This window comes from Syngnathoides biaculeatus, chromosome 4 (genome assembly GCF_019802595.1).
Source record: "Syngnathoides biaculeatus isolate LvHL_M chromosome 4, ASM1980259v1, whole genome shotgun sequence".
Classification (NCBI taxonomy): domain Eukaryota; kingdom Metazoa; phylum Chordata; class Actinopteri; order Syngnathiformes; family Syngnathidae; genus Syngnathoides; species Syngnathoides biaculeatus.
Window position 1 is genome coordinate 1,789,306 of NC_084643.1, and position 22,241 is coordinate 1,811,546.

Sequence of the window (22,241 nt, forward strand, 5' to 3'; positions counted from 1 at the left end):
TGATCGCCTGACACTGGCATGTCAAGGGTTATACAGTCTATACATCCTGATAAATTAGATCATTCTTAGTCAACGACACATTATTTTTTTGGTTAGCCTGTTTTCATTTAAGGAGACATTAATATCTCACTCCATGTGCTTTAAATTTGCATGTCTGGTCACGGTCTGCTCCAACTTTGACGCGAGAATCTAAAGACTCGATCTAACAAACGCTCATCTGCCAGGATGACTGAGGGGGACGTGTGCTGTCAGCACAGGCAAACCCATTAATCCTGTTCCTTTCTATTTTTGACTTTTAATTACTGCGTAGGGCCACTTGTTGTTCGAGTGCGGACTTTTGTTCCTCGTAATTGGCGGAGTCGCTGCTTATCTCAGCAGTGCAGGGGGTGTCGTGTCGCTGTATTTGAGGTGATCGTGCTGGTGTTCACATTTACTTCAGGTGTCTGGCTGGATGATGAGGGGCCGTACATCTGCGAGGCCACAAACCAGTTCGGAACCGTCAAAGCCGAGGCGAGAGTTAGTGTCACTGGACTGGGTGGGCATGTTTACACTTTTTTTCTTTTGCGCCTGACTGCATCCCTACAAACTGCAAACTCTTGAAGCGTCTTGATTAATGTTCACGCATGAATCACAATTGCAGAGCCCCCACTCTTAGCTCAAGGTGCCCCCGTCGTCACCGCTGGCGTCGGACAATCCCTGAGCATCCCGTGTATGCTGCTGGAGGGAATACCTCTCCCAGAAAGACGCTGGTCACGGAATGGGAAAGCTGTAAGGCGGCGTATCGAACTGTGAAATTTGATAACAGTATATTATACGGTAGTTATTGTGTGATGGCTGTCTTTTTTTTCCCCCCTGCAAAGGTTCAGCTGAATGGGAGAATATTTGTCAGGAGCGATGGAAGTTTATACGTTGAAAGAGCGGTCCCAGAAGATTCTGGGGCCTATGTTTGCACCGCAGTGAATCCAGCAGGCTCCGCGAACATCACGGTGTCCCTGGAGGTCCACGGTAAGAAATGTTCCGTTTTCACGGCCTCGCCGTGCTGAAGACTCCAGATAGACTTGAAGGAAAGTCATTGCGGATAAGTGTAATTCTGAGCACCTGCTGTCATCATAGTGAGAAGCTTCAAGTTGCTACATGCTTGGAGCACTGGGGTCATTTTGCTCATGAGAGGATGATGACAGGCAAGCCAGATTGTGGCTCATCACTTTATAATGAATAAATGCCTCAAGCGCCGATGCAGTTGGCCTTCTAAGGCCAGTGATAATTGCGAGGGCCCAGCAAATAGTCAGCTGTTCCCTACTTTCTTCACAGTGGCCCCCGAGATCAACGCTGGGCCCTACCGCTACATCGCCAACGAGGGAGTAGCCATCACGTTATCGTGTGAGACCAGTGGCGTTCCTAAGCCAGTTGTGGTCTGGTCCAAGGTAGGCCTAATGACATTTTTTATTATTTTGGCTGCATTTCTGGGCCATGTATTCCTTACTCTGGTTTGTAATAATAATAAAAAAAGAGAGGCATCAAGATGTAAATACAGAACAGTACTACTGGCCTGCAACTTATATATAAAAGCAGTACTCAATTAAACATGATGGAAAAGGGATATGCACTTTCTCAAGGTGGTACTTATTTGTACAGGTTGTCCATCTTTTGCCGGAGAGAATGATGAAAAGATTACATATCCCAAACATATCTAATAGCAGCGTATTGCCTTAGGTTTCCCCCTTTCTTTGCCAACTTCTTTTTCATATGATATTCTTTAAATATATTGAACCGAATATCAATTATGTTTCATTATTCCATTGTTGGCATCACACTCAAAGTTTTCTGGGTTGGAAACTCAGCTTGTACCCTTTTGAGTGGAGTAAAGCTTACATGTTCTCCCCGATCTGAGATGCAACCCAGAACCTTTGACTGTGAGGCAGAGACGTGAGCCACGTTTTTCACTGTGCTGCTCCATGGCACAATATCATTTTGAATTAATCTAATGATAGAGTGCATGAATTCCATCCATCCATTTTCTTAGCCGCTTATCCTCACGAGGGTCGCGGGGAGTTCTGGAGCCTGTCCCAGCTGTCAACGTACAGGAGGCGGGGTACACCCTGATCTAGTTGCAAGCCAATCGCAGGGCAAATAGAGACAAACATCCCTTCTCACAATCACACCTAGGGGCAATTTAGTGTGTCCAATTAATGTTGCATGTTTTTGGGATGTCAGAGGAAACGGGAGCACCCGGAGAAAACCCACTCAGGCACGGGGAGAACATGCAAACTCCACACAGGCGAGGCCTGGATCGAACCCGGGTCCTCAGAACTGTGAGGCCAGCGCTTTTTCCAACTGATCCACCGTGCCGCCCGAGTGCATGAATCGAATAACGTTAATTCAAAAGTAGTTTGTTCCAGAGTCAAGCGCTATAGATACCAAATGAAGACCCATTTTGTTTATGCTGCCCTCAGTCATGCATCTTTTATGGTTCTCTTTGCACCCTTGATTGCAGTGTGTTTAGCTCTCTGCTGTTTTGCTTACTTTTGCACTCGTTTAGTTCCGTCGAGCTTTCAAAACTATAAAACATAAATGCTCTACAAAGGCTGTGTTGTGCTTATAAATGTCACATCAGGGCTTGGAGCCCGATTTCTTTGCTTTTTTTTCCCCCCAAACAATTTCATCAGCATGCTGCTGCACGCTCAAATACATTACAGGAGGCGACTTGCCAATTAAGTGTGATTGTGTAAAAGCTATTTAATGTTTAAAGTGAGTGAGAAGGCAGCGGTCTGATTTCTTGTATGTTCGTCGTGAGGATAGAGAACAGGTCAGTGGGTCGCCTTGTAATTATATTCGACATGAAAGGTTTTGCCGTGCGCCTAAAATGGAGCTCAGTGTCATGCATGTGCCGAAGTGCATTGAATGCATGCTGTCACTTTAGGGAAGGCAACCTCTGCCTCGGGAAAGCTCCTCGCTTCAGGCTAACCCCGACGGACACCTCCACATCCCCCACCCCACCGCCGACGATGCAGGAATCTACGTCTGTACCGCCACGAGCGCCGTGGGTTACGCCAGTCGAGAAATCCAGCTCAGTGTTAACAGTAAGGCAAATAAATGTCTGACCGCAGCCACCCGAGCGCAGCGGTTCCTTTGACAGCTTGCACACAGAGTCGTTTCCCTTTTCCCAGCAATGCCGGTGATAACGGGGGTGAGCGACGGTGACGCCACGGTGGAAATGGCTGCAGAGGTGGGAACGGAGGTAGTTCTACCTTGTGAGGCCCAAGGGAGTCCGTCGCCGCTTGTCACGTGGAACAGAAATGGTCACCCCATTCCCCCTGTCACAGCAGGGTAAGTGGAAGGTTTTTTTTTTTTTTTTTTTTTTAATCATTGTGGCAACAGTGTGTTTAGTAAAAGACAAAGTTGCTCAGCATGCCCGACATCTGATCTCGCATGTGACTCAGACTCGACATGGGAGTCTGCCCGCCGGTCATTGACACTCAAGTTTTTGATGATGCCCTTCAAAGTGCAGCCTGGCGCAGGAGCCAACAGTCCGCGAGGGAGTTTTGTGTAGCCCTCATGTGCGAGCTATACTGAGGTGGAACATCTGGAACCCGCACAATTCACGTTCATGTGTGGTCAAACCGGCTGCGGACAGGCGGCCCGACTCAGTACGCGCCAAACAAGATAGAAGGCAGACTCGCTGACGAAATGGGCGGACGGGAGGACGACTGGGGGCTTGACTCAAATGCAGAAAGGCTCGTCGGCGTCATGAAGAAGGGAAATGTGGGTGGTGGTGCGGGGGATGTCAGGAAGAGGGGAAGAAAACTGACAGATGAGAAAAGATACAAGCCCCGTCTGCCTGAAGTTGGGAATCCCTGGGGTGCGTGAGCAATAAAACAACATGTTGACTCTTTACTAGTCCTGTCTGATGAGAATAACATGTCTGTGTGAGCAACCCCCACACGGCCCCCGCACTCTACAAATGTAGCCACAGCAGACACATGCAAGCGGCTCGGTACAGAACGGGCGACTGAGGTGCTGATTTCATGCAAATTAGGGGAGTCGGCAGATTTCCATCCATTCAAGCTGCAAGGCCACCTATCGTGGTCTTGTGTTTTCAAGACCTGACTCTTAACAGTCAGTGTTTGTGGCAGACTGTGCTCATCTATGTGGGGACTGTGGCGACTTTGTCCTGGCCTGTCCTGTCCCGGGTGCTTGAACTCATGAAATGTTGCACAGCAAGATTTTGCGCGAATCACTGTTGCTTAGCCACATTGTCGGACATCGCTGCGTCCCTTTACATGGTTGGCGGTCTCGAGGTAACTATGATAAGTCACAGTGTGCAACAGCTTCAAGCTTATTTCCAGTCAAGCAAACATGTTATTGTTATAATTCAGTTGCCTAGCAGAAACACTTATCTACCATAACTGGGAGCGGCCTGTTTACATTTGCGTGTATTTTGCATGTATACAACTCAATTTTGATGCTGTTCAGATGAGCACAAACTCTTTTCAAGTCCCTTGAAACATTAAACAGCTGGGCGCGTTGTAGCGACAAAGCATACTTTTCGTTGGTCTCTTACAGTCCAAATAATCGCTACATTTGCGTTAGCCGTCCACAAGCAGATGTCGAAGTGATGTACATGCTGCTAACACCATTGTCAGGCCGTTCTTTAGCTCAAATCCCCTGTGACTCTTTGGCGATAAGCTTAACACGGCGTATTCTCTTGACGTTGGCCTCCCTGCGACTTTTCCCGGAGTGACTCCATCAACTTCCACTCTGGCTCCCCTTTTGCGCCGTAATTACCTCGGACAATGGCAGCGAGTCACAGGGGAGATCACTCGACCCCGGAGGAAGTCTGCATTCCACTGAGTGCTGCCTTTTTTAGACTTTTCATTCATCTCTCAGGGTGGCACACGGTCACCACTCAGATTCAAACGGCTTTTTACAGGGCATCCCCTGCCCCCTAAAAAAAAGAACTTGTCATCAGTTTGCAAAATATTTCTACGACACGCTCTACTTTGCGTCTCCTTTGACCCGTTATCTAGTAGTACAATGCTTGAGGCACAGGCCCTTTGAGCTCAAAATACACCAATCCAATATACTGGGTATATTTTGGTGTAAAAAATGTTCTTGAAAGAAAAAAACACGTTAGAGGAAAAAATATTTCTTCGAAGCAGGAACATGTCCTTGTGCCCGTTACAAATTTTCTTGAAATAACAAGGGAGTTTGGCCTCAAACCCGGAGACTTTTCTTTCTGCAAAGGTTGTAAATCTTCACCGGCCCATGAAGTGTTGTTTATTTTTGTGTAATTTTCTTGCCCTTTGCCCCTTGCCGTTCCCCAGGTTCACTGTTTTGCCCTCAGGCTCCCTGAAGATAACTGACGTCCGACTGATTGATAGCAAACTGTACACCTGCACTGCAGAGAACCCAGCTGGAAATGTGTCTTTAAGCTACAATTTGCACATCCAAGGTATCTTTGGGTGGACTTGAAGCCAGAAACACTAGAACATGTCTGTTAAGAGCACTCATGTTGCTCAATCGCATGCTAAAGTGTCGCTTCTCTCTTTTGAATCGAAGTTAGAAGTATAAATAGAAAGTTTACAAGGCCTGTTAAGGCTGTTCTTTTGTCCCCAGCCAAGCCCAGGATTCAGCCCGCCCCCCGTCTGCTGAAAGCGCTGGTCGGGCAAACCGTCACGCTCCCGTGTGTGGTCCAGGGGGAGCCGATCCCAGAGGTCAATTGGTTTCACAATGGTCTTCCTGTCGGGATCGAGAACACTTCGCCCCTTCGCATCCGGCGGGTCAGCCTGGCTGACAAAGGGACTTACCAGTGCGTGGCTCGAAACAACATCGGACAGGAGATTTTGGAGATCGCACTGGAAATTCTTGGTGAATACCTGGGGCTGAATATCGGTCTTTTGCATAGTCTACCTCGTCAATGTTAATGCAGTTTAGTTTTAAAAAACTGACCAGGGTTCCACTTTTAACCTTTGTCTTGTCATTGAAAAATGAATGCGTAAATGGGGTCTTCTTTTCCTTCAATGATTTTCAAAAAGTGGAATGAATTTGGGTGGCACGGTGGCTCAGATGGTAAAGTGTTGGCCTCACAGTTCTGAGGTCCTGGGTTCAATCCTGGACCCGCCTGTGCGGAGTTTGCGACATTAAAAAGACGCAACATTAATTGGACACTCTAAATTGCCCCTAGATGTGATTGTGAGTGCGGCTGTTTGTCTCTATGTGCCCTGCGATTGATTGGCAACCAGTTCAGGGTGTACCCCACCTCCTGCCCGTTGACAGCTGAGATAGGCTCCAGCACTCCATGCGACCCTTGTGAGGATAAGCGGTTGAGAAAATGGATGTATGGATGGAAATAATTTGTACGTTTCTAGTGTACCATTTTCCACCCTCATAATTGGACCTGGGTTATTTTGTTTTGGGCTTCCAAAACATTTGAATGCTGTAATTTTTTTTTTTTTTTTACACATCAAGCAGGAACCCAAATGTTTGGAAAGTTGATTTTAACTTAAGTTTCTTCCACTGAATACATGCTTAGTTTATATGATTATGCTGATGTTATAAAGTTCATGTAGAATTTGAAGTTTGGGTTCTGCGAAGGGAACTGCCTGTGTCTTGAAACTCTGGTCCATCGCAATACCACTGTGGCCTTTGCAGCCCTTTCACAATCTTTTGACTCTGCATTTGGCCTTTTTTTAAAAAAAAAAATGTATTCCCCCCACCCCCCCGCCTCCACAGAGCCCCCCTCTTTTGCAGAACCAGGAGATGCAGTCATGGAGAAAATAACTAACAGCATGGTTATCCTCCCTTGCCCTGCTGAAGGTAACGATGAAATTAAACAATCACACATCAATTAAATATTATTACGGGATTGAAAACATTAGGTCGACATTTATTGTCACATCCTTGTACTCATCAATTTTCTTGATCATCATTTTGACCCCTAGTGAGGCACTTTTGCCTTTGTGCCAGTTCACTGATTCGGTGTGAACTCATTAGCCTTCAGGTGTGATGTAGTGAGCCTGCCATTTCCTGTCACTCCATTGCGTTTAGTCTTTGTCAGCAGAATTCCTGGTGGATGCTTGCCTTGTGACGGTCTCTCCAAAACGGTGGGGTGTACGTATAGTTCTGGCCAAGGTAACCTGCTCAATGGGAGAAAGTGAGGCCTGCGTCTAAGCCACATCTGGTCTCGTCTGCATCTGGGCCTGCTGGGAGAGGAATCCTAATTACAGGCTGCTGCAAGCAGATAAAGGCCTCACACTCCAGGTCCGAGGTGCACCATGATGCACACAAAGACCCACCGGAAGCCACCTTCCCCTCCCTGCATCCAAGTCAGACAGGCGGGCTACCTTAGCCTACTTGAAACTAAGCGCGTGATGCTTTGCACAGCCAGAGAGAGACGCATTTGGCTGCAGGAAGTCAGAATCCCCCGGGTTGTTCTCCAGATAACTTCCTTAAGAGAAAGCTGTAACCCAGTTTCTGCCCGAGGGGGTGTTATTGCTTCTCCGGCTAAAGCACTGCATTTTAAAAGCGGTAATCATTTCAGAAACACATGGTGAATATCAATCCGTCTACGTCGGCCGCAGCAAATAAATCCAAGAATCTATTAAATGACGTCTAACGTTAAACAGAACATCTGTTTGCGTTTCTCACAGCAATGAGATAAATTTGCTTCGGAGATCCTAAACTGTAAACAGGTGTCCAAAAAAGATGCCAAATGACAACATCAGCCCCTCCTTGAGCCGTCACCTTATTGTGGTGGAAGGGTTTTGTGTGTCCCAATGATCCGACGAACAAAGTTGTGTAGGGTTCCACGCCCCTGGCAGGGTCACGCATGGCAAACAGATCCAAGGTGAGGGACCAGACAAGACACTACTTTAACACCCTTAAGATGAATAAAATATTTGGATGAAGGTTTCCCTTGCCCGGATGTGGGTCACCCAGGCCTGGGAGTTGAAATGCTGGCTGGGCCTGCAACCATGGGGTCTGGCCGGCCACAGCCCGGAAGGGTTACGTGAATCCCATACATGTTGGTTGCAGTGTGAGCTGGGTCGTGGCCAAAGAAGGGGACCTTGGCGATCCGATCCGTGGCTACAGAAAGTGGCTCTAGGGATGCATCATGTCACCTTTCTGGCGGGGAAGGAGCCTGAGCTGGTGTACGAGGTTGAAAAGTAGAACTTTTTGGGGGGTTGTCCAGGCTGGTTTCGCATTGCTCGGAGAGAATCAAATATGTTACTTTAAAACATCATCCGTCTCAACCTCGTAGGCTCCCCACATCCCAAGGTGCGCTGGTTCAAGAATGGCCTGGAGATACACGCAGGACAATCCGACTTTTCGGTGACGAACAATGGAGATCTTGTCATTAGCAGAGCGACTGCCAGTCACAGCGGTGACTACAAATGCGTGGCTACGAATGAGGCAGGCTCTGTGGATAGGAAGACCAGGTTGAAAGTGAATGGTAAGACCTCAGCCCCATCGCTGTAGGGAATGACAAAACACAACTCAAATCTTCTGTTGTCCTGTATTATTTCAGTTCCTCCTGAAATCCAAGATGATGGGCAGGCACGCAACCTCACAGTGACTTTAAAGCAGCCTCTCACTCTGGGTTGCGATGCCTTTGGTATTCCCTCTCCTGCAATTACCTGGACTAAAGATGGTCATCCTGTGAGTTTGTGACACTTGCTTGGCATGAACTTAGAACAGCATGTTAATCTAGTCAAGCCATAAATAGCGCTGCAATGTCATCATATGGTCCTTGTTGTAACTACAAGATGATGTGAGGGACAGTCGAGATACTTTAAACTGATTTCCATCTGTCCAGGTCGACGGAGCTGGGCTGTATCTTCAAAATGGGAACCGCCTGCTCAGAATCTACAGGGTCCAGCAAGAACATGCCGGAATCTTTGCTTGCACCGCCCAAAACTCAGCCGGGGAAGCACGAAGGGAATATCGTATTGTGGTGCAAGGTGAGCTGACAATTTTGTCACTGACTGCATCATTTGCCAGGGACGTTGCCAAACATGTCAGACCCCGAGAAAAATATAACTTTGATGACAACTTCATTACCATATCTGCACAATCTCATGATAGGGAAATGCAAGGGATGTATTGTAAACTTTTGATTTAAAAAGAGAATCATTTACATATTTGTTGCCATTTGTGTCACTCTATCAATAATCTAGTGTGGTAGTAGCTTGCAACGGTGAAGAATTGCAGTCTATCAAACCGAGTGATGCGTCTAATATTTTGTTTAGCTGAATAAGTGATCCATAATTGAGTAGGTTACCTCATAGCGCATTGCAAAGTGCATTACGCGCTCTGTATTGCTTCTACAAGAACATATTTTCCAATACAAAGGGTTTCTCTACTTTTTAAAAAGACATGAATTGAGCTTGCTTGAGCTAGCTCACCTGGATTTAAAATATTGCTAGCTGTGCCCATTGATGTTGTCATCGAGTACATACAAAGGAAAGAATCCATTTTATCCTTGCTAATCTACTGCAGTAGGCCTTATTGCAAATGACAATACTCTGTACTTGTCCTCGTGAAGACGAGAGTGAGCAAACCCTTGTGGTTAATCGGCTGTTGCAGCTCCGCCAGTGATTTCAGGAACGTCCAAACGACAGGAGGTAACGGCCATCCTGGGACAGGAAGTGGAGTTTCAGTGCAGGGTCAGTGGCCGTCCAGCACCCAGAGTGGAATGGAGCCGCGACGGAGAGTATGCATTCATCAGTAGCTCAGACCTTCAATTGCATAATGACTTGGATGTTTGATGTTAGCCAAAATCGATATCTGGCGTTCCTGTTCACAGGGTTCTCTCCCGTGAAGGGGATCCGCATGTGGAGTTTCTGGAAGACGGCCAGGTGCTGAAAGTGAAATCGGTCCGGCTGAGAGATCAAGGACTTTACCAATGTCTGGCCAGCAACAACGCAGGGACACAGATGCGCCAGTTTAGACTCACAGTGCAAGGTGTCCATTTTGTCAACAGGACATAGAACAGGAAAAATGAATTACTGAGCAATTTAGTTGGAGATCTTGTTGTTTTAGGGTGAAATATTTCATTTTTTTATGCAGCTCCTCCAACAATTAAGGGTCCCAGTGAGACGTCAGACGTGTCTGTGGTACTGGGCTTCTCGATAGTTCTTGCGTGTGACGTAGAAGGTTCACCCACACCGAGTATCACCTGGTTGAAAGACAACCAACCCATTGTGTCGAGCCCCCAGCTGACGTACACGCAGGGTGGGCAGGCTTTAAGGGTGGGCTCGGCACAAGGGGACAGCACAGGCCTCTATACCTGTCGGGCCTCCAATCCGGCCGGCAACGCTGTCAAGCACTATTCTCTCAGTGTTTTGGGTAAGACCGATTTCCACATGGTAATGAGGCCTAATTGCTTGTTACACTATGCATCTGATTCAGTTTTTTTTTTCCTCACAAGTGCCCCCACAAATAGATGGTAACGCAACATCTTCAGGCACTCGGGAAGAGAAAGTACGAATCAATGGCAGTTTAACTCTTACCTGTGTTGCCAAAGGTTTCCCTGAGCCCAAAGTTTCCTGGTTCAAAGACGGGCAGGTTTGTAAGACAGAGCATTGGCAATATTCATAACATTCAACATTTTCCAGCACGACATATCCAGCTTATTGCAATGAGTGTTGTATAGTAAGCAAGATGTGAGCATAACTTCAAATCTAAGTTTGCTTGTCCTCCTTAGCTGTTGACAGGAAACAGCCATGTTGGCATTCAGGCGAGCGGGGCCTTCCTGCACCTCGAGAATGCCATGTTGTCCCATGAAGGGCAGTACACATGCGTGGTCACCAACTCGGCAGGAGAAGACAAGAGAAACTTTCATGTCGCCATACAAGGTATGTGTGAAATTTATGTGATCCACAAGTGGAACAAGGCTGCGAACTAACAGAAACTTGGCACCGCCTTGTTAGTTCCTCCAGTCTTCCATCGTGTGACCAACAGAGAAGCAGCCTGGGGAGCAGATGACAGGGAGGAGGACGAGGACAATGAGGAGATGGTCGAGAAGCGCGAGGTAGTCCTCGGCCATCCCATCCGCCTGTCCTGCGAAAGCAACGCCATACCACCACCCAAACTCAATTGGTACAAAGACGGACAAAAGCTCACGAGCGCTGATGGAACAGTTTTACAGCCAGGTCAGATTACAAGTCTTGTGCGATCTTGCTTTGCTTCTAAGTGCTCATTTTGATTGGTCCTCTCAGGTGGACAGGTGCTACAAATTCCTCGGGTGCAGAGAGAAGATGCCGGAAGGTATACCTGTGAAGCCGTCAACGAGGCCGGGGAGGACCACATGCATTTTGACTTGGAGGTCTTGGGTAAGCATGAACATATGCCTATTTGTGTTGTAATTTTCGATGGTTCGTGAGGGGGAAGTTAAAAAGGCATTGACGAAGATGAAAAATGGAAAAGCAGTTGGTTCTGATGGCATTCCTGTGGAGGTGTGGAAGCACCCAAGAGACGTGGCTGTGGATTTTTTTTGACCAGATTGTTCAACAGAATTGGAGCCACACAATTTAGTTATAGGAAACAATAGTGGAGGTCAGACTCTGGACAGATACGAGTATTTGCGAGCACCAGTATGGTTTCATGCCTGCAATGAGTACCACAGATGCATTCTTTACCTTAAGGGTTTTGAAGGAACCATGCAGAGAAGGTCAGAAGCTGCTACATTGAGTCTTTGTAGATCTAGAGAAAGCTGATGACAGACTACCCAGAGAAGAGTCTGGAGTGGCGGAGAATTATGTTAGAATAGTACAGGACATGTAGGAGAGCAGCAGAAGAGTGGAGCGGTATGATGATTCGAGGGAGCAGATTGGATACAATTAGAAATGAGAAGGACAGCTAAGGTTAGATGTTTTGGAGACAAAGTGCAGACTTCGACGGTTTGGACACATCCAGGGAATGAGAATGGTGGTAGAATGATGATGAGGATGGAGCTTCCAGCCGAGACAGCAAGATGAAGAGAAAAGAGAAGGTTGATGGATGTCATGCGGGAAGACACGAGGGCAGTTGTAGGCTTAAAGGGAAAAAGGTGACTCGCTGTGGCGAAGCCTAATGGCACAAGTCGCGAAGAAGAAGTACATTTAATAATGTAACCAATCCATTCCAACATTTGAAATTCTCAGTGTCACCTGTGATCGTGGGTGCGTCTGAGGAGTTTATGGAGGAAATAGGAGCAGTGGTCAACAGCACGGTGGCCCTCCATTGTGATGTCACTGGAAATCCAAGCCCGACTATCTCGTGGCTGAGAGACGGACAGCCCGTTCACGCAGATTCACAGCATGTCATCAGTGAGGACAGGGCAAAACTGCAGGTAAAGCAGTGACCACCCATTGAGCCGCTGGCATTAAACCATGTCCCGCTGTGTTTTGGAATAAGTCTGGGAATTTTATTTCGTACAGCTCCTGAGTGTGCAGGTTTCAGACATGGCTGGGTACCTCTGTATAGCGGAAAACAAGGTTGGATCCGTTGAGAAACTCTTCAGTTTGACTGTTCAAGGTAAAAAAAAAAATGTTCTGATATTGTTCAAATGGATTACACTATAGCTGAAGTAGTCAGCTGTACTTGACATGGTGACAGATGTCGGTAATATAGGTACAATTGAATATTTTTTGTTACAGTACCACCAAGAATTCTAGGCCCTAAAGAGGAGGAGCTGAGCGTGACCGAGGGTCACATGGTCTCATTTCTGTGTGACGTGCAAGCGTATCCTCCACCAGAGATCACTTGGACCAAAGATGGGCAGATCCTCCATTTTAATACTGGGTTCAACATATTGCCAGGTTCGATCTAGCAAATAACAAGTAACAATCAAAAATGGTGTAAAACTAACTGCAACCCCTTACCCCATCCCTAACCCAAATGGAAGTTTTTGTTAGGATATTCTTCACTATTCTTAGGTTTTTCCGGGTGTCTTAACAGAATATTTGTGACGTGGTTTTACCAAAACACCCAAAGCGAAAAATAATTATAGGGTGGTTTGCCCAACTTATTGTGTGTCTTGTTGAAATCGCAGTTGGTCACACTGCCACGTATACTGCTGGGCCGATGTTTAATATAGAATTTGTTACCATGACAATAAGGGCTGGAGGTAGCGGCGGCTAAGCTGAGAAGCTGAATTATACTTGTCAGTTAGCGTGCATATGCAAGAGTATGGCACTTGCAGCTGACTTATCCCCATCCGCACAACCCCGTTCCCACTGCACAGACACCTGGACCGAGCAATGTGCCAACTTATCAGAAGATAACACTGTTAGATAATTTAAAAGAGAAAATCTGTATAGAAAATTTAAAGTATCACCTTTAATACTATAGGTGGCCAGATGCTCCAGTTGCCCCGGGCAAGAGTCGAGGATGCAGGACAATATGTTTGCACGGCCACTAACTCAGCTGGCCAGGACCAGAAGAGTCTTGTCCTCAGTGTTTACGGTGAGCCATCTGCACACATCAGCGTCGTACACGGGTGATCCAATCTGAAAGCGTTGTCTCAGCAAAAGAAAAAAAAAAGTTCATCACAGCTGTGATGGCTAATACGTACTTTAAAAGTGAATCATTGCAAGGCGGGTGATTCACAATGAGATCATGTCCTCAATCTAAATGCAAACCAACAGTCGTGCCCACCCTGAAGCCTCGTCTTGGTGCTGAGTCAAATGTGGTGACCTCGCAGCTTGGTTCTTCCATCACCCTGCGATGTGAGGCCCGTGGTGTCCCTGAGCCCGAGGTCACGTGGTATAAAAATGGGCTCCAGCTCGCCACGGGGAACGGAGTCAAGACAGATCGCCACCAGCTGGAGATCACAGGAGTTCAGGTCTGGAAAACACGACTTGTCCAGCCCCAAAGTCGTGCCGTCACTCTACTCCACTCTTGTATGTGAAATCTATACTTTGAACATGGTTTTGCTCCCAGATGGCAGATGCTGGCACTTATACTTGCAAAGTGTCCAATGTGGCTGGCCAGGTAGACAGGACATTCAGACTGGCGGTTCATGGTGAGAACACCTTTTGTGCTCCAGAAAAGAGGGGTGAAAACTGTTGAAAGTACAGCACAGTTCTATTTTCACAGTTCCTCCTGTCCTTGATGGGCCTCTCCAAGTGGCCCAAAATTTCACCCTGGGCTCTCATGCATTGCTTCGGTGTGAGGCTTCAGGAGTCCCCGTACCAAGCATCACGTGGCTGAAAGATGGATCACCCATTGGTAAGATTAGCAAAGGAATGTACATTTTTTTAGTACAGAAACTGCTGATGAACCTATCTGTGGATTTTTTTTGTCTTCATTTTTTTTGTCCAACCATCCCCAGAAATGCTCAGTGTTGGTTTATCCACACATTCAGGATTTTTTTTTGCCATTTATTTTTAAATTCAATAATAATGTGCGACAATTATCCACGGCTCTTTGGTATTTACGGTTTGGTCCGGTTCCTATCCCTGCTAAAAGCGGGGGTCCAGTGCAGTACCATCCATATATGTTTCAGCATTGACTTCCTCTACGTTCCGTGCCTGCTTCCAGAGAGCAGCCTGCAGTGGCAGTGGTCTAACCGAGGGAACCACCTCGAGCTGGGGCCGATTACTCTTTCTCATGCTGGAACGTACACCTGTGTGGCCAAGAACAGTGAAGGACAGGAACAAAAGGATTACATTCTCTCAGTGCAGGGTATGGCAGCAATTCACTGAAAGAATGAATGTTCATCATTATCATTCATGAAAGAACATACTTGTAATATTATTTCAATTGAGAGCTCAACTTTTGGCTACATAGTATCGCCGACTATTCTGGACTCTGAGTATCCATCTGAAGTCAGCGCACCCATGGGAGAAGAGGTGACGCTGGAGTGCAGTGCAGCAGGAAACCCCGCACCTCACCTTAGCTGGCTTAAAGACGGCTTGACTTTGGAGGGGTCAGGTACTCGTCACATTGTGTAAGTTGTTTCCAGTCCTCATTTTCTGACAGAACACTTAATACACTGTATGATACCATAGTACAATATTAGCCTTTACAAAGTAGCTCAATTTGTTTTACTATAGCCACAGCTATTAATCTTTGTCATTCCCTAAAGATTTGGAGAATAAACTATAAATCATTAGTGCTGAAGGTTGGAGTTAGATGTGGAGGAAGACAAATGGAACTGTTTACGGTACAATCACGGAGGACATGAATAGCAGCTGGTTTACAAATGTTCGGTAGCTTGAATGATCGCTCAAGTGCAACAGACACCACCACGTGTTTGACCGTGAGAGAGATGTGGGATGCTGATGATAATAAAGAGTGTTATTCTGGTTCTTCATGCGCAAGTCTGGTGTGGCGGAGAAATATGTTAGAATAGTACAGGACATGTATGAGGGCAGCAGAAGGCCGTTGGTGTGTCAGAAGAATTTAAGGTGATGTGGGACTGCATCAGGGATCTGCGCTGAGCCCCTTCCTGTTTGTAGTAGTAATGGATAGGCTGACGGATGAGGTCAGACTGGAATCCCCTTGGACTATGATGTTTGCAGATGATATTTTGATCTGCAGTGAAAGCAGGGACCAAGCGGAGGAACAATTAGAAAGATGGAGGTACGCACTGGAAAGGAGAGGAATGAAGATTAGCCAAAGTAAAACAGAATATATGTGCGTGAAGGTGAGGGGCGGAGGTGAAGTAGTGAAACTTCAGGGAGAAGAGATAGCGAGGGTGGATGACTTCAAATACTTGGGGTCAACAATAGAGAGCAATGGAGAGTGTGGTAAGGAAGTGAAGAAACGGGTCCAAGCGGGGTGGAACAGTTGGCGGAAGGTGTCTGGTGTGTTATGTGACAGAAGAGTCTCCGCTTGGATGAAAGGCAAAGTCTATAAAACAGCGGTGAGGCCGGCCATGATGTACGGATTACAGATGGTGCCATTGAAGAAACAACAGGAAGCAGAACTGGAGGTAGCAGAAATGAAGATGCTGAGGGTCTCGCTTGGAGTGAACAGGTTGGATAGGATTAGAAACGAGCTCATTAGCGGGTCAGCCAAAGTTGGATGTTTTGGAGACCAGGTTCGAGAGAGCAGACTTCGATGGTTTGGACATGTTCCGAGACGAGAGAGTGAGTATATTGGTAGAAGGGTGCTGAGGATGGAGCCGCCAGGCAAAAGAGCGAGAGGAAGACCAAAGAAAAGGTTGATGGATGTTTTGAGGGAGGACATGAAGACAGTGGGTGTTAAAGAAGAAGATGCAGGAGATAGGTCTAGATGGAAAAAGATGACACGCTGTGGTGACCCCTCGCGGGACAAGCCGAAAGGAAAAGAAAAAGATTCTGGTCTTCATGTAAACTCTTTTTGGACTTGTTTACCAGTTTGACACCTGATGGCAGCACATTAACCTTACTACGGGTTAGTCCAGAGGATTCTGGAACATACACCTGTTTGGCTGTGAGCCCTGCTGGTCAGGAGAGCAAGATATACACCCTCTTTGTCCTTGGTCAGTTTGAACATTCATATTTCATCATAGTTGTTGATCAGATTAAATGTTGTTGTTGTTTAAAGCTTTTGTGCATTTTTTCACAGTTCAGCCGTCCATCTTGGGTGAGAGCAGTGAGCCCAGAGAGGTGCAGGCCGTACAGGACAGTGCTATGACTCTTGAGTGTCGTGCCGATGGAAACCCTCCACCTCAGATCACCTGGCTCAAGAACGGGCACCCTCTACTTTTATCGCCCCACACACGCCTAATCTCTGGGGACTCCGTACTGAGGTCTGGCTACAGTGCTGAGTTGTGAATATGTCATAAAATTACGGCAGAAGGTCATGCCGACTGTCCTTTTGTCTCTTTTAGGATTTCTCCTGTGCAGTTGTCAGATGCTGGAGTTTACACCTGCATAGCTCGCAGTCGAGCTGGTCTCGCTGAGCTTAGCTATGATGTCCAGGTCCAAGGTAGCAATATTCAACATCAAGTTAATGTTCTATTAACTTTAAAACCTGCAATATACCCCCAAACCCTAAAACACGGCTACCTACAGTACATCAAAGTTGTTATTATTATTATTATTACAGTATAGCAGTTAGGCTTCAGATTCACCGTTACATGTTGCACAGTGCCCCCTGGTGTGGCTCATGTGGAACCAGCGGAACCAGTGACGGTGATCAAAGGATCCTTGGTGACGCTTACGTGCGAGGCGCGCGGCGTTCCTCCTCCGACGTTGACTTGGATGAAGGACGGCCAGCCGCTGTCACTTCACCGGAATCTGCTGCTGGATGGTCAGGAGACACGACTGCAGCTGCCTGACGTGGCAGCCTCGGACGCAGGCCTTTACAGCTGTGTGGCCAGCAACCAGGCTGGAAGCAGCACAAAGAGTTTCAATCTCACCATCCTTGGTAATAATAATTGTAAAAAATGAATATCTGAATCCACTCAACACGTAAGATATTGTTTTTGTCCAAGCAAGAACCCAAACTTTATTCAATTCTGATCCAGAGCCACCAAAGATATCCAAGTTTAGTGCACCAGAAGAGCTGACGATTGCGGTGAACAAGCCACTGGAGTTGGAGTGCTCTGCAGAGGGAGTTCCACCCCCCACCTTGAGTTGGCTCAAGGATGGTCGCCCACTGGGAGGGACAAACGCCATTCAGGACGACGGACGAATCCTCAGTATTACCAAAATTCAGGTACCGACCAACATCTGGCAGTAGTGCATGTACAGAGTAAAGCTTTCCTGAAAAATCGTGTGGTGTAGCTGTTAGCTCTACGCTAGCTCTAGGGTTTGTTGGACTTGTTCAAAGAAAAGAAACACTCAGAGCAGATGTTGGGATTCAAACACAGTTGAGTCCAACAGAAATACTTACACATTACAATGTGCTAAAATTTGAATCCTCATTATTCGACTCTCATTAGCCAGTATAGACAAGGTACTATAATACATCAGTACACTAGTTCCAAATCCAAAACTGGGCATGAAGTACACAACATGACAACCTGTGTGTGTGTCAAGGTTGAGGATGCAGGTCTATACACCTGCTTGGCAAGCAGCCCGGCTGGAGAAGATGGAAGAAACCACTGGGTTCGAGTACAAGGTGATACAAGTTGTACTTGCACGTTGCTCTGCAAACTTTATGGGAACTCCGCTTTTTGCAAGCCAAGGTTCCCTGAGCACCTCTCGTGCTGTCAGGTTCCATCCAACATTTACATATTCATAAGTGTAGATTTCGTAAAATGAGTTGTATGCTCTTGAAATCTCGTGTCCTCCGAAATAGTGATGATACAAACATTGTTCATACTTCAGTCCCTCCGACCCTGCTTGGTTCTGAAGATGTGCGGACTCTGTCGGTGCCGCTTAATGGACATTTGACCCTGGAGTGCCTGGCTGACAGTGACCCTCGTCCCGATATCGCGTGGTACAAAGACGAGGTCCAGATGCAGGTACGGGATGTCAAAGCATTCACAAACAGCTATTGAAGTAAATGAAGGTTGACCCTTCCTGCCATCGTTGTGTCCAATCAGCTGGGTGGCCGTATTCAGCGGCTCGCAGGAGGCCAGTACCTTGAAATTCAAAACGTCAGACCGGAAGACAGCGGCCAGTACAGCTGTGTGGTTGCCAACATGGCCGGAAGCACCAGTCTGTTCTTCACAGTTGAGATTGTCTGTGCGTTGCTCTCTCTTTATTAGATATTGTTTTAAACAAGTTATTCACATTAGACCCTAATCACGCTTCTGCTTCTCAGCGCCACCGGTAATCAAGGACAGCAGCGCGGTGGTGACTGCTCATTTGGGCCAAGATGCGGTTTTACCTTGCGAAGTCGAGGATGGCACGACTCCTGCGATTATGTGGAGAAAAGATGGCTTCCCCATAACCCACGATAACAACAAGTAGGTCGTTATGGATGGTTAAGAAGGGCCAGCCAGAATCTGTGCACCTCTCCCACGATTAGACCATAGAAAGATTCATTTTTAAAGGTCAAGTGTCATCCCTATAAACATTCTAAAATAGATATTGAAATGAAAAATACATGTAAAATTATTCACTTCAATGTCCATACGAAAAAATAAATATGAGCGGAGAGCGCGTCATCCATGCGCAAAGTTGCGGAAATGTCATTCGACATCCAAGTGGTCGCCATATTGGGTGTATCTACTGACCGTGAAGTCACCCCGGACATTCGCCATTGAAAACACGCTGTGGCCCCTACTGTAGGACACGCCCCTTCAAACACGGAAACTATTTTCGAAGAAGAGAACGTCTCACAATGGAGTAAAGTTTCTGGGGCAATGTTACCCCATTGTTTCGAACCATATTTAGATGATATGCGGATTACTTCTAACAACAGACTACCAGATAGTATGTATGAGCCAGCCAGGTCGAAGCTGTGCTCGTCTGCGAGGCATGGCTTGGCTGGCAGCTCATCCGCCCACCTCCTATGAGGCACGGAAGCTCTTTTCAAAAAAGAAAACGTCTCAGAATCGAGTGAAGCATCCGGGGTAAGATTACCCTATTGTTTGGAGCCATATTTAGATGATATGCGGATCACTTCTAACTAACAACAAACTCCCAGACAGTATGTATGAGCCGCCCCGGCCGAAGCCATGCTCGTCCGCGAGGCACGACGCGGAACCCTTTGCCGCCGAGCCCGACGTGGAAGCTGTTCGACGCGCACATCGACACATTTAGCAACCCTGTCATACGTACGCGTATCTTTTGTTACGTTATGAGAGACGGATTACGTGCTCCCCCCAAAACTATTACTTTTTTTTAGTAGCTGTTATGAAGAGCGAATCCATCCTCCCGAGTGTTCAAGCAATATCCAGCATTGCAACGAGCCGGCATTTTGGCTAACACAACAGCGAGCTACCTTCCCGCAGATAAAACTAATAGAAACAATCGAGTCCCCTTGAAGGCGCTCCTGCCCTGTACGTCACTTCCTGCTTCTTGTCAAAGACAAATCCTTCCAGAGGATTTTCAAGGCGGGAGTTATAAAAAACTATATACGTCAAAATCACGTTTTGTGGTGAAAAAAAATGGATGGGTCCATCCCGGCTGCTGTTTTTTCATTAATAACATACTAAAGGTCATCCATTTCATGACACTTGACCTTTAAGCTTTTCCAGTAACAGCTCTGCCGAATTTCACATTACTGGTAAAGTGCATTAGTTGTTTAGCTGAAGAAAGTCTGGGCTCATCCAGTTATTTATCTCCTTTAGACAGTGACACAACACCTCAAGGGAACTGCAGCCATCTAGAGACACTGCTAAATATAACTGAATTATCTGCATAGCTAAGATAGTCAGAATTAAAGTTCCAAAAATTTAGATTCAAGGGACTTAACTGAAGATGGATTGTAATCAGAAATGATCAAAAACCCAAGGAGATACTGAGCAACAATATTCCAATTGACATATACTGGTAGATGTTAATGGATGGCATTGAGATCGCATTGGATGTATTTCATGAAGATGACTCAGCATATGGCCGACTTCAGGTACACCATCCTAGCAGAAGGCTCCTTGCGTGTGCACCAGGTCCAGCTGAGCGATGCCGGTCGCTTCCACTGCACCGCATCAAACCAGGCTGGTTCAGACCACCGGGGAATAGATCTCAGAGTCTTTGGTAAATATAGTAAAAGTGGAAACTGAATCTGGTGACTGTGGTCAATATGTCGGAATTTGGTCTCTGTGCTCCTAGTGGGTCCTTCGATCAGTCCAGGCCCGTTCAACGTAACAGTAACCGCAGGCATCAGAGCTGTCCTGAGCTGTGAGACGACAGGCATACCTCCTCCTAAAGTATCTTGGAAAAGGAATGGCTCTCCTCTTGATAGTAGCCAGCAAACTGGTGCATACAGGTAAACACACACTTTGGCAGCTGCTTTACTTAAAAAAAAAATACAAGAAACAAGCATGCATCAGTGCTCGTTTTTGCAGGTTATTATCTTCTGGGTCCTTGGTACTTTTATCACCGTCCAACGAGGATGAAGGTTACTTTGAGTGTACGGCTGGAAATGATGTTGGAGAGGAGCGCAGGGTCATTGAGGTCAAGCTCCAAGGTACGGACTCCAAGAGTGGAAGGTTCGAAATGATTCGATTGAATAAATCGCACATTTGCTCTACGCCCTTGTAGTCCCCCCGACCATCGAAGACGACGTCACAGCAGTGACGGCGGTGAGTCGGTCTCTTGTGGAGTTGCCTTGTCACGTTAAAGGACGACCTGATCCGACCGTTTCCTGGACAAAAGGTGGAGCCAAGCTGGGATCTCGAGGAGGAAGTTATCGCATCCTTCCTACTGGTAAGATAACGTCTCGATCACCCCTCCCTTACCGAAAAAAAAAAAAAAATCGTATTTATTGTTCAACATTACCGCATTTCAGAGGCAGGTATATTATTTGTACTCTGCAAATTGTGATTATTGGTTTAAGATAATGACAGCTACAGCAGGAGAAGGCTGGAAGGAATAAAATAAAGTCTCTCTATTTGTGCGCTTTGGTGGGTAGAGATGGGAAAAGTTGTACTCAAGTAAGAGAACCGTTACTTCAGAAATACATGACGCAAGTCAAAGTATAAAGTAGCCCTCCAAATAATTACTTGAGTAAGTACACATCAAATTAAAGTTATGAAATGAGTAACTGGTGACTAATTTAGCGTTTTTTAAAAATATATTTTTAATGATGCATTAATGTCAAAAAAACAAAAATGTTACATTGGAATTCGTGCCACTTAAGATACCGTCCAACGTTGTCACTTTAACTAAAACAATAATGAATGAACTCTTTATAGAATAACAAATTCAAGCAAATTCAGGCACATGAAATCTCTCTTGGTTTACTGTACATTTTTGAAACAGCACAAAATGCTCACCGCGAAAACACTACATTAAAACTGAAACACGTTTTTTCACGTTCCAAGTGGGAGGACTTCTTGTAATGTGGATGTTTTTTGGTAGACAGATGACAGCGCGTGATGTAGCCATTTTTTTTCATAGTGTGTAAAATAAAATTCGAACGTGAGGCCTGGCGTATTGTGTTCCTTCTGACCATAACGACGCCATTGTTGTCATTTTGAAACTTTGCTTCAGTGTAGGCTGTGGGAATAGTCCCCGCTAGTATGAAGGGCAAAGTTTTTAAAACAGCGGTAAGGCCGGCCATGATGTACGGATTAGAGACGGCGGCACTGAAGAGACAACAGGAAGCAGAACTTGAGGTAGCAGAAATGAAGCTGCTGAGGTTCTCGCTCGGAGTGAGCAGGTTGGATAGGATTAGAAACGAGCTCATTAAAGGGACAGCCAAAGTTGGAT

The 22,241-nt window shown here is 46.4% G+C and overlaps 1 protein-coding gene across 1 annotated transcript in view; it reads left to right on the plus strand.

The window, feature by feature from the left end:
* Positions 1-22,241, plus strand: part of hmcn2 (hemicentin 2) — a 49,822-nt gene that overhangs the window by 14,151 nt on the left and 13,430 nt on the right. Inside the window, exons 17-57 of the mRNA XM_061816502.1 lie at positions 440-535; positions 641-768; positions 861-1,005; positions 1,312-1,424; positions 2,921-3,080; positions 3,168-3,327; positions 5,325-5,452; positions 5,617-5,868; positions 6,733-6,816; positions 8,261-8,452; positions 8,528-8,658; positions 8,816-8,960; positions 9,586-9,712; positions 9,806-9,963; positions 10,069-10,347; positions 10,430-10,566; positions 10,706-10,856; positions 10,932-11,153; positions 11,220-11,333; positions 12,144-12,331; positions 12,420-12,516; positions 12,639-12,800; positions 13,333-13,446; positions 13,629-13,825; positions 13,924-14,005; positions 14,080-14,211; positions 14,524-14,667; positions 14,773-14,932; positions 16,326-16,450; positions 16,537-16,720; positions 16,802-16,899; positions 17,062-17,340; positions 17,441-17,631; positions 17,955-18,036; positions 18,246-18,382; positions 18,464-18,605; positions 18,685-18,829; positions 20,437-20,564; positions 20,640-20,796; positions 20,876-20,997; positions 21,072-21,236. Coding sequence (XP_061672486.1) covers positions 440-535; positions 641-768; positions 861-1,005; positions 1,312-1,424; positions 2,921-3,080; positions 3,168-3,327; positions 5,325-5,452; positions 5,617-5,868; positions 6,733-6,816; positions 8,261-8,452; positions 8,528-8,658; positions 8,816-8,960; positions 9,586-9,712; positions 9,806-9,963; positions 10,069-10,347; positions 10,430-10,566; positions 10,706-10,856; positions 10,932-11,153; positions 11,220-11,333; positions 12,144-12,331; positions 12,420-12,516; positions 12,639-12,800; positions 13,333-13,446; positions 13,629-13,825; positions 13,924-14,005; positions 14,080-14,211; positions 14,524-14,667; positions 14,773-14,932; positions 16,326-16,450; positions 16,537-16,720; positions 16,802-16,899; positions 17,062-17,340; positions 17,441-17,631; positions 17,955-18,036; positions 18,246-18,382; positions 18,464-18,605; positions 18,685-18,829; positions 20,437-20,564; positions 20,640-20,796; positions 20,876-20,997; positions 21,072-21,236 — 6,153 coding nt within the window. The remainder of the gene's footprint in view (positions 1-439; positions 536-640; positions 769-860; positions 1,006-1,311; positions 1,425-2,920; positions 3,081-3,167; positions 3,328-5,324; positions 5,453-5,616; positions 5,869-6,732; positions 6,817-8,260; positions 8,453-8,527; positions 8,659-8,815; positions 8,961-9,585; positions 9,713-9,805; positions 9,964-10,068; positions 10,348-10,429; positions 10,567-10,705; positions 10,857-10,931; positions 11,154-11,219; positions 11,334-12,143; positions 12,332-12,419; positions 12,517-12,638; positions 12,801-13,332; positions 13,447-13,628; positions 13,826-13,923; positions 14,006-14,079; positions 14,212-14,523; positions 14,668-14,772; positions 14,933-16,325; positions 16,451-16,536; positions 16,721-16,801; positions 16,900-17,061; positions 17,341-17,440; positions 17,632-17,954; positions 18,037-18,245; positions 18,383-18,463; positions 18,606-18,684; positions 18,830-20,436; positions 20,565-20,639; positions 20,797-20,875; positions 20,998-21,071; positions 21,237-22,241) is intronic.